We start from the raw sequence: 11,214 nt of genomic DNA, 5'->3' as shown, positions 1-11,214 counted from the left end.
GGGCTGGTCCTGAAGTATTTGAACCACACTAAACTCTTACTTATTTTAATGCACCCCTGCCTCAGTTTTCCCCCTGGGCAGGATCCCAACTAATCCTGGGCATGCTCAGGGATTATAGGTGCCAGAGCTGGGTATGGATATTGCTCAGGGCTGAGTTTCCTTGAACTGCGGGCCGCATTGAGTGTGAGAGGCTCGGCTCATCTTGAGTCGTTTTGGCACCACCCTCCCGAGGTTTTGGACCCTCGGGAGTTGTCCCTGTGCGGCCTCGAACCCGCGGCCCCGGGGCGATCGCGCCGCTCACCGCCGGCCGCCAGGGGGCAGCAGCGCCGCGCTCGGGCGCTCCCCGCCCGCTTCCGGCCCACGTGGGGCGGGTGTGCACATGGCCGCGGTGAGCGGGACTGGGACCGGGACCGGGAGCGGGGCCGGGATGGGCAGCACTTGGAAGCTGCAGGGGTGGGAGTGCTGCGGCGCTCTGGGGTCTCCTCGCCCTCTCCTGGGGTTCCCCCGCGCTGCTCCTGCTCGGTGCGGGATGTTTCTCCCTCCCACGGGCCCTACGCGGGGTCCCCCTGTGGAGGTTCCTTCTCCCCAGGCGGGTATCGCTGCCGGGGTGGGGGGCTGTGCCCGCCGCCCGCTGGGATTCCCGGCGCTGAGCCCGCTGTCCCGCAGAACATGTCGCCGGACGAGGAGGATGTGCAGCGGCTCCTGATCCAGTTCCGCGATGAGGCAGGGGAGTGCCTGGGCTCCCCCTTCGACGTCCCTGTCACCATCACTCCGGACAAGCTGCAGCTGGTCTGCAACGCCCTCCTACAGAAGGTGAGACCCCTCCCGAGCTCCCCGCACCCCCAGCGCGACCCGGCCCCGCTCCTCGCTACCTCACCTGCCTTTCCTCCCGCAGGATGAGCCGGTGCCTCTGGCCTTCTTCGTCCACGATGCCGAGATCGTGGCGTCGCTGGAGAAGACCCTGGCAGGGCAGAGCGTGGAGACAGAGAAAGTCCTGGACATCATCTACCAGCCTCAGGCGGTGTTCAGGGTGCGGGCGGTCACACGCTGCACCAGCTCCCTGGAGGGACACACCGAGGCTGTCATCTCCGTGGCTTTCAGCCCCACGGGAAAGTACGAGGGTGTGGCTGCAGGCGGGGATCAGGGCAAGGCAGCAGCTGCTGTTGTCCTGTCCTGGGGACCCTGTGCTGAGCTTCCCCCTCTCCCAGGTACCTGGCGAGCGGCTCTGGAGACACCACTGTCCGCTTTTGGGACCTCAGCACGGAAACGCCGCAGTTCACGGCCAAAGGTGGGTGCTGGGGAGTGCCAGGAGGGCAACCTGTGACCCCTCCCTCACGGACCCCCTGTCTGCCTGGGGGACAAGCAGGGCAGAGCCTGGTGCTGTGTGAGCTGTCCAGGCTGGGACTGCAGCCTGAGAGGGAGTAGCTCTCTTTGGCAAAGTGGAAAAAGAGGGTCTGGCTATGAGACACACAGAGTATCTTCCTGCTGGGACACCAGGGACAGTCCCAGCTCTCCACTCACACCCACTCGTGCTCTCTCTGCCAGGTCACCGGCACTGGGTGCTCAGCATTGCTTGGTCACCTGATGGCAAGAAACTGGCCTCGGGCTGCAAGAACAGCCAGGTACACCTGGGGTCCCTCAGCATGGGGCTGGGGGTGTTTCTGGTTTCTTCAGGGTTGTGAGGGGTGTATCCCGTTGTTTGGAGCAGGATTCCCATTCTCCAGAGGAGCTTTGTGTGTGGATGTGTGACAATATTGTGAGAAGCCTCTCTGTGCCAGGCAGTGCTCTGGCATTGTCACCTTGGGGAGCTCTTGCTGCTGAGTCCTGCTGTCTGTCTTGTGGCAGACGTTTTTCCCTCTGTCCAGGAACAAGTCCAGGCTTTGGATGTGGTCATTGGCAGGCGGCTCCATCACGAGGGAGGTGTCTGGAGTGAGGATGGGTCAGGGCTGCTGTTGGCGTGATCCAGCCATGCTGCAGCAGCCTGGTCACAGTGTTCCCACACAGACACGGCCAAATTCCCTCTAGCACAAATGTGAAAGGAGTTCAGCCCTCGCTGTGGGGCAATATTGATTTGCTTGAAGTGCAGAAATGCCTGGGGAAGCAGGAGTGTGTGGTTAAATGGGATCTGAGCTCCTGAGCTCTCTGACCTTTGAATGGTCTGGGAGCAATGACAGCACTCACAGAGCTGCCAAAGTTGTGATGCCAAGCCCAAGGAAATGTCCTGGGCCAGGGTGGTTCAGCCATGGTTTGGTGCTGTTCTGCCTTTAATTGAACCCAGAGAGCTGCTTGTCCTCCTTTTCCCTATTTCTCCTAGGTTCTTAAGTAGGAGATGACTAATGCCTTGGCTCTTAAGATGAACATTTATGTAGAGAGAGAATCAACAAGAGAAAACCAGCATGTGTCCCACCCACAGCATCCGATAATCAGCAGCATTTAGCTGTGGCTTTCACTGTGCTCTGCAAACACTCCCTGAGTCTCTGGCACATGGTGGCTTTTTGGGGACCTGTATCCTTTTTGAGTCAGATAACTTTGCAGCAGCAGTGTTGTAGGCAGACAGGAGGGCAATCAGGTCTCATTCTTTTGGGTGTCAGCTGATTGCTGCGGGGATTTGGAAAGGCATCCAGCCCCCTTCCCCTGCTGCTGCCTGCAAGTGCAAACACGATCCCAAGGACACCTCTGCTTTCTAAATGGAGCTCCAACGTCTCTGGGATTCACATGATGTCTGTGGCCTGACGTGACCCTCGTGCTTCCTCTCTTGCACAGATCTTCCTCTGGGACCCAGCCACTGGCAGCCAGATCGGCCGGGTGCTGTCTGGCCACTCCAAATGGATCACATGTCTGTGCTGGGAACCGCTCCACATGTAAGTGAAGGGGGCAGCTCAGCCCTTCCCCTTTGCTCCTGTGGAAAAGAGCAGCCTGACCTGAAGGGCATTGCTCCTGTTTGCCTTTCTCCTGTTACGGGAAAAAGCCCACGTAGAGCAGCTCTCAAGGTGAGCTGGGAGCCAGGAGTCCCAGCTGCTGCTCACAGTCCCTGGGAGTTGCTGGGGAATCACTGCCAGGCTGTGTCTCCTTTCCCCTCGGAATAAAGACACACCTGCCTGTGGAAAACACTGCTTTTGTGGTGCTGGACAAACACTGATGTGCTGCTCCAGCAATGCTGAGGTGGGAGCAGGGAAGCCAAGGTGTCCAAGGGCGGAGCACTCCTTCCTGCTCTCCTGATCCTGCTGGCCTCTGGCATCCTGTTTGTTTATCATCAGGGATGATTAACTGTACAATCCCCTTATCCCTTCGATCAGCTAAAGCTCCCTCTGGGAGAGGTGGGTGGAAGGGGGACAGTTGTAGCCATTAATCCAAGATGTTATAGAAATAAATAAAAAAGAAAAAGGGCCCCTTCAGAGCAGAGCCCTGCAAATTGAATTTGCCAGTAGGAAGCTCCATCTATTTGCAGACAATTAACTGGATTAGCAAAAAAATGATTGTAAGGAAGATGAGGAGATGGGGAGGAGAGACATGACCCTGCCAGGACTGCAGTTCTCTTTCTTCAGCCAGTTGCAGTGCAATGGGAGGGGCCGTCCTCTTCCTCACTGCTGGTGCCACCATGCAGAGTGATAAAGATGTGCAAAGGACAGAAGGCTGTGACTGCCCTGTCCTTGCTGGGTTGTGGCCAGCTGCTTCCAGATGTGTTCAGTTTGTCCCCTGAGCCACAATGGATGTGGATGGACAGTGTTTCTTTCAGCCCTGTCAGCACAAAAGCACTCTGTCCACAGGCTGAAGATGAAGCATGGCAGAGGCAGGGGACATCCAACACATTCCCAGTGCCATGGATCTATGCTCCCTGTGTGAGACTGATCCCCTGCCCAGGGCTCTCTCCAGCCTGTGCCCAGGGAAGGTGTCACTTTGTGGTGACCTCACTAGCCAGTGGGTTAAAGCTGTGCAAGCAAGGTCATTGCCAAGGCCTTAGCTGCCAGGCTTACCCTGCATTGACATCTCCAATGTGCAGCCAGGAGTTGGTTTGGAGGAGGCATTTGTCTGCCTCTCCCCTGCCTTGTGAGACCTCGTTCCCTTTAGGTCAGTGCTCTGCCCTTGTCTGGCCTCTCTGATCTTAAGGCAAAAGAAAGTTGCATTTTATTGCCTGCTGGACCCTTGAATCCTCTGGGGCTGGTGGGGAAGGAGCTCAGGGATGCTGCACAAATGGATTTGATCTCTTTGCCCAGAAACCCAGAGTGCCGTTACCTGGCCAGTGCCTCCAAGGACGGCAGCATCCGCATCTGGGACACGCTGATGGGCAGGTGTGACAAAATCCTCACAAGCCACACGCAGTCGGTGACCTGTGTGAAGTGGGGCGGCGATGGCTTGCTCTACTCCTCCTCCCAGGACAGGACCATCAAAGTCTGGAGGAGCCAGGATGTAAGTGAGGGTCTGCCCTTGGCCTGCTGGGCACACTGTGGGGTAGCTTTGTCTGCTCTTTCTGGCACAGCTTGTGCCCTGAAAAACAGAGCTGCTCTATCTTCCTGACCTGTCAGACCTGTTGCTTGGCACCATTTGCAAGGGGTATCTGTTGTGTGATGTTTTCATCCTTAAGAGTATTAAATGGAGCTAAAAGCTGGAAACATCCCTGCAGCAACCTGAGCTGATGGGTGTTGTGCAAGGGAAACTGATTCCTGAAGCTCAACAGTGTTATGTTTTCCCTGCTTACTTAACTTGCCTGCAGCTGGGGCAAGCAGGTTTGGAAAGTGTGGGGTGTGTGCCTGCAGCCTGGTGGGTGATGTGCAGCCTGGCTGTGTCCTGTCCCTGTCTGAGGGTGGCTTTGTCCCCAGGGGGTCCTGTGCCGCACGCTGCAAGGCCACGCTCACTGGGTGAACACCATGGCCCTGAGCACCGACTACGTTCTCCGCACCGGCGCCTTCGAGCCGGCCGAGGCCACCATCAACCCCCAGGATGTCAGAGGCTCCTGTGAGTGCAGCACCCACCTCGGAGGCTGGGGGAGGACTGGTCATGCTAGAAGTCAAGATTTTTCTTGCCCATGCCAGGGTGGAGCAGTCTGGGGGATGGGGAGGTCACTCTGGCAAATTGAGTGGTCACAAATGCTCCTGCTAAACCCGCAGAGCCAGGATTGGAATTGGCATGACAATTCTTTTCATCTAAAGATTTCTTTTCATCTAAAGATTGCCAATTTCTCTTTCACCCTCCTTTTCCCTTTTTCAGTGTCAGAACTGAAAGACAGGGCACTGCAGAGGTACAACCAAGTCCGGGTAAGTCCCTTTTGTCCCTGCTGTCATTTCTAACGCCGTCACTGGTGAAAGCAGTGGATGCCCCAACACTGGTGTGCTTCCAAGCTCTCCACACCTGGCTTGTACAAAACTTGGGCTTTCTTCCCTTTTTCAGGGCCAGGAACCAGAAAGGCTCGTCTCGGGGTCAGATGATTTCACCCTGTTTCTTTGGAGGCCAGCAGAAGACAAGAAGCCACTCGAGAGAATGACAGGCCACCAGGCTTTGATTAACCAAGTCATGTTCTCGCCAGACACCCGGATAATTGCCAGTGCTTCCTTCGACAAGTCCATAAAGCTCTGGGATGGTAGGACAGGAAAGTGAGTTGGTTTGTTCTGTTAGAGATGGTGCTGGTATGGAGTCTGTGTGTAATGCTCAGGGCACACAGGGCTGGGCCCCAGTGCATTGCCAGCAGCTCCCTGGCATGTTCAGCATCTCTGTAGCTTCAACTCATACAAAGTCACTCTGCTGCCTCTGTGTTTTTCTGCCCTTGGGAAGCCTCTTGTCTGGCTTTTCTTGTGTCAGGGTGTCTGTGCTTGGCTCTGTGTGTGCAGCCCCACTGTGACTCAGCCACAGCACTGCCTGGCACCTGTTTGCACACCCTGTTGCTGCAAAGTCGGTTCTCCGGGGCAGGCGCAGCTGTGGTGGGATGGGATGTTCCACTCCAGTGATCTCCTGAAGATGTGTGTGTTGGGAACTGGAGACTGACCCAGTTTAAACAGTTCTTGTGCCAGAGAACAGCTTGTTCTGGATGATGCAAATTCTTGTAGTTACAAGAAGTGCTGTTGGTATTTGGATGCTCCTGTAATCCAGCTTTTAACTTTCAGCTGTAGTACTGGTGAGCTCTTGGAGGCAGCAAACCAACCTTAATGCTCATGAGCTTGGCTTTCATGTCAGTGATTTTAAAGATCCTCCTAAATCTGGGCTGCTCAGCCAGAGAGGGAAGGACACACCTGTGCAGTGAGGCTGAAGTGTTGCCTGCTGGATAAGGGTCTCTTGTCTGAGGGGATGAGAGGAGGAGGCATCCTCTAGAAGGTTCTGAGTCCACTTGGGAGAGTTTTTGGATAGACTCTGTCTAGCTATTGATTGCCTGGAGTGTGCTGGGCATCCTGTGACTGCTGGTGGAGAAGAAACATGAAGGCAAGGGCAAGTTTGGAAGAAAGCCTGCTGCTCTGACAGCCTGTTGTTGTCCCCAGGTACCTGACGTCGCTGAGGGGCCACGTCTCAGCCGTGTACCAGATCGCCTGGTCAGCCGACAGCCGCCTGCTGGTGAGTGGCAGCAGCGACAGCACCCTCAAGGTCTGGGATGCTAAGACAAAGAAACTGGCCATCGATCTGCCTGGCCACGCGGATGAGGTGAGCTGCCTGGTGGAGCTGAGGGGTTTGGGAGGCAGGAGTGACCCCTCCTCCCAGCACAGGTGACTGATTTCCATCACACCAGGTGTATGCAGCGGATTGGAGCCCGGATGGACAGAGGGTGGCAAGCGGAGGGAAGGACAAGTGTTTGCGGATGTGAGTAACCTGTTTGTTCACGAGGATGTTGCAGCTACTCCTTGTGTCCCTCAGAGTCACAGTGCCCTTGGAGAGACCTGTGTGGTTAGGGCATGATCTCCTTGCAAAGAGCACTGTCAGATCCCAGCAGGGAGACGTGACCTCTCTCAGGGCAGGAACTGTAACTGGGAGATAACTAGAAAGCAGAGCCCCTCCAGCCAAGCAGTCAGGATGAAATTTGACTCTGATATTTTGACTCCTGGAGAGGGAAAGGAATAGTTGCACCAGCTGGTCAGGTCTTCCTTTCTGACCTTCCCCCTCTCCCAGTTATGCAGACAAATTCCTGGAAGCTGGTTGCCATTTGACTGTGGCTGGTGACCCCAGGTCCCTGCGGTGCTGCTCTTGCCTGCTGGGCCCTGTGGCAGAGCTGTGCCCCACCACAGGGTCACAGCAGCTCTTTCCCTTTCCAGATGGCGTCGATAGGAGCAGTGACATGGAGCTGCTGGTCCAGCACAGTCCTGGGACATCTCCAAGGTGATGGACGAAGAGATTGACCCAAACATGGCTCCGTGTTCCCGTTGGCAACTCTTCCTCATGGACTCTTTCCTTATATTTATTTAAGGAAATTTTAATTTTAGTTCTTATTAAGAGCTGTACATTGTAGGATAATTTTCTCTGAACATCACAGGAGGGATATCTCATCTGCCTCCATCTCAACTGGCTTTTTATTGGAATTTCAGCCTCACAGTAGCCATTGTCCTGAAAGGGGCAAGCAAAGGGTGTTTGTGCCCTTTCTTGCTCTGTGAAGAATCCTGTGGAGAGGAGGGTTTTAGTGGGAACAGAGAGGGTTGTCCTTGTGTGGCCTTCAGATTCAGAGAGAGAGAAAAATGGGAAAATTCAGCACTTCATTCCATTGCAGAATTGTGCTTGGCTGCATGTCTGGGACAAAGATCTGCTGAGAATGAGGACTTGGGGCTTCTCATTATTCCAGTAAGGTTTTGCCTTTCCACACAGCCCCATTTCCCTGTGGACTGTGCTGAGCATTATCTGCCAGTGATCCTCTGCACCCACAGCAGATCACTCCGTGGCTAATCTGTCCAGGGTGCAACAGGCCTGGACTTCAAATGACTGCTGGAGCTGTGCTGAGTTTTCAGCTTTCAGCAGCTCTTGGGAATGGCAAAATGAGACTCTGAACAGGGGAGAGAGTGCCCATTTCCCATCCACCACTGGTTCGGGGGGAAGGAAGGATAGGGTGGGGAAGAATGGAGCAGGAATTCTGTGTGCCACTTGTCCCTTGCCCTGGATACATGCTGACAGCAGGGCTGGGACCGACACAAAATATAGCAATACTTCATTACACAGGGCTAGCTCCTTCTGGAATTTCTCAAATGCATTTTCTTGCCCAGTGGGTGAGAGGGATTCACACTGTCAGCTGGGTATTTGTAAGTTTGCTTATGAGCCTTTTTATCAGTCAGTTCAGCTTCCAGCCATCATGAGGTGAATAGACCTGGACTAAGTGTTTATTTCCAGGATGCTTATGAAACAGAGAAAAATCAAGATATGATTAATAAGGAGCAGAAATTTTACTGTCAGATTTAGCTGCAGTGGGTTAGCATGAAAGTCAAAACATTCTCCATAGCCCTCATATACAGTGATTACTACAACTCAGAACAGGAGTTTGGGTCTCAGATGCTTCCCAGCTGCAGAAGATGCATTTTAGGACTTTATCCCTGCTGGCAGGATTGCTTTGGAGAATTAAGATTGTGCAGTAATGGCATTTTGCTTGTCTGCAAGTGTTCATGTGAGCCAAAGGCTGGAACAATGGGTTAAATCTTTAATATGATTGAGAAAACAATTTGTAGTTCCTGTATCTCCTCCTGCTAGCCAAGTCAGCAGGGATCTATCTCTATAGGATCTTTTGGGAAGATCTCAGTATCCCATACCTGCTCTTTCATTAGGGTGCTTCCTCCAGCTGGTTCTTGCCAACAGGGAAGGCCAGGTTGCATCCATCTGCATGGATAAAACCTTTTGTAATTCACTGAGGTAAATGTGGGAGGGGTGGTTTAAAACTAGCTGATAAGTCTGCCCCTGGGGAGAAGAGGAGCAGGTCACTGGTAACAGCCAAAAAGCCTGCCTGGTTTCCAAGTTTTTTGGGGTGCTTGTGCTAAAGGGAATGACCCACCCTTGGGAGTTCAGCTCTGTCCCCAAGTCTGACTTGCTGCAAGCAGCAGCTCCTGGTTGCAAGTGGCTCTTCCCGAGTGAAGAATTATTCTCTGCTTCCTCCCCTGGAGTGCTGCTCAGGGTCACTGTGCCCTGTCAATCCATGGTGTGTTTTGTGTTGAGGGCAGGGATGGATCAGAGCTCAGGGACACGATCCTGCCTGTGGGAACTAGGCTTGGCTGTGCATGTGTGTAGGTGTACCTAAAATATCAGTGTACCTTGCCCACTGATTTCTAAACCAAAGCAATCACTGTGCCCTTTGACCATGCTCTTGCCATCCCTACAGACTCTGCCTCTGTGACATAAAGCCTGATTAGAACTCACCTTTCTAATGCTGGAGCAGAAAGGTTTTCCAAGGGGAAGGGGGACCTCTTGAAGAGGGCCTTGCAACTAAGTTTACACCAAAATAAGCTCTCAGCTTTAACCTTCCTGTGATCTGATAGTGGGTAGATTTTTGAACCACGTTCTGTGATGGCTTTGCATGTAAAACAAATTGTATTTTCTTATCTAAGCATCTGCTGCTATTTTTACCATTCATACAGCACCAGGCTCCATGCATACTAAGAGCTGGCCCTGCTCCAGCTGTATTCCTTAGCAATTCCCTGACACTCCTCCCTCCCAGTTTTATTTGAATGCGGCATTTCCCGGGCCTGGCTGCAGTCAGTGCCTGCTGAGGCTCTGGGGAAGGAAGAGCTGCTGCCCTTCCCTCCAGAGCTGGCTCTGCTTGGCAGGAGCTGCAGCGAGCGCGTGACCTCCCTCGCTCCGCCATGCTGGGGATGGGAGACTTAATTAGCTAATTTGGGCAATTGCAGATGCAAATTTGGGTTGATGGTGTTATTAATGGGGGAGATGTTACTTTGTGTTAAAGGAGGAATCTAGGAGGTAGGCTGGAGCTTTGTGATTGCTTTTCTGGGATCAGCAGCACCAGCCTTACAGAAAACCTACTGAAATGCCTGAGCTTTTCCAGTGCTGTTTGATAGGAATCCTGGGATCTGCTTCCATGTTCAGCCCAGTTGCTCCTGAGTTACTCATTAAGCATCCCACACAGGTTTTCTTACCACAAGGGTGTTATTTTTCACTGGTAATACAAGAAAAATTTTAAGCATAGCCAAAAACGGTCCTGCAGAGCCCTCTGACACTTTCTCCTTTCAAAGCTCAGCTGATGCTACCATTAATTTTGTTACAAATCCCAATGAAAGGACAGTAGTGATAAGGACTGGGAAGCATGCCAGTCCTCTGAGAAAGGTTTACCTGTCTAATGAAATCCTGAGTGTGATGGAGGAAGGGAAGGAAGGATATGGGAAGAACACCTGGAATGCAGTAGATAGCTCTGAGGTGAGCAGGATGCTGTCAGACTCCTACCTCTGGGAGCTGATTTAGATAAGTGAGGCCTTAAAATCCATGTGAAAACTCTTATATGGGGCTGTGTCCTGCTTATCCATGCAAGTGGAGTGTGTGTTGTGTTCCCTGGATCCTTGGAGCCACATGTTCCTGTCCTGTTCAACTCAGATGATCTCTTGAATATTTTCCCAGATCTGTAATTTAATTTCCATGTGCAAGTTTATAGCCTGGGGAGAGAGAGAGAGGAAAAATCTTTCAATGAATAGGAAGAAAATGAACTTCATTCATTGTTCTGCATGAAAAGTAGGAAAAGCAGCCTTGTTCTGCTTTTTTTTTGGGTCAGCCCAGGCATTACTCAGGTGATGTTTCTACCTCAGGGCTGCATTTTGGTGGTGTGGTATGGCAGAGAATGGCTTACTGTGAAGTCCATTAGTGTTTTTGAGGGTGAAAGGTGTTAAAAAAACTCAGGGCAGTGATGTCTGTGTTCTGTGGAGCTGCTGCCAGATGAAAGCATCCTTCTCTGCTCTCAGACAAGCAAGCTGGAATTTGCTAATTCCTTCTAGATATGTTGCTCTTGTGATCAGAAATCCTGGCTCACAACTGAGGGACTAATTTGAAGCAAGGTGGTGCAGCTGGGAAGGAGCCACAGAGCCATGTCCAGTACTGCTGTTCTGTTTTCTTCCCTCTGTGAATGGTGCTTGCAGAACTGTGGGTTGGTTGCTGGTGGTCTCAGTGAGCTGCAGCTCCTGCAGAGTGTAATGTTCAAAATGAACCAGCTCAGGACACAGTGCCTCGTGTTTTTGAAGGATCACTGGGGTGGATCAGGCAGGTGCACTGGGTGTTTTAGTGTCCTGCTGCATGGCTGGAGCAGAGCACCCCCGGGTGCTGCAGGAT

General features: G+C 52.9%; 1 protein-coding gene across 2 annotated transcripts; it reads left to right on the top strand.

The window, feature by feature from the left end:
- Positions 1–351: 351 nt before the first annotated feature.
- On the top strand, positions 352–8,118 carry NLE1 (notchless homolog 1). Of its 2 annotated transcripts, none has more exons than XM_018919469.3 (13): positions 352–388; positions 667–813; positions 896–1,113; positions 1,209–1,288; positions 1,546–1,622; positions 2,764–2,861; positions 4,215–4,407; positions 4,818–4,953; positions 5,206–5,252; positions 5,386–5,588; positions 6,465–6,624; positions 6,710–6,780; positions 7,230–8,118. In XM_018919469.3, the coding sequence occupies exons 1-13, from the start codon at positions 380–382 to the stop codon at positions 7,240–7,242; spliced, it is 1,452 nt and encodes a 483-aa protein (XP_018775014.2). In that variant the 5' UTR covers positions 352–379; the 3' UTR covers positions 7,243–8,118. The 2 variants fall into 2 exon arrangements, with proteins under 2 accessions (XP_018775014.2, XP_050837857.1); XM_050981900.1 differs by lacking the exon at positions 352–388 and adding an exon at positions 504–522.
- Positions 8,119–11,214: the final 3,096 nt, after the last annotated feature.

This window comes from Serinus canaria, chromosome 19 (genome assembly GCF_022539315.1).
Source record: "Serinus canaria isolate serCan28SL12 chromosome 19, serCan2020, whole genome shotgun sequence".
Taxonomy (NCBI): domain Eukaryota; kingdom Metazoa; phylum Chordata; class Aves; order Passeriformes; family Fringillidae; genus Serinus; species Serinus canaria.
This window is presented reverse-complemented; position numbering and strand designations above follow the sequence as displayed.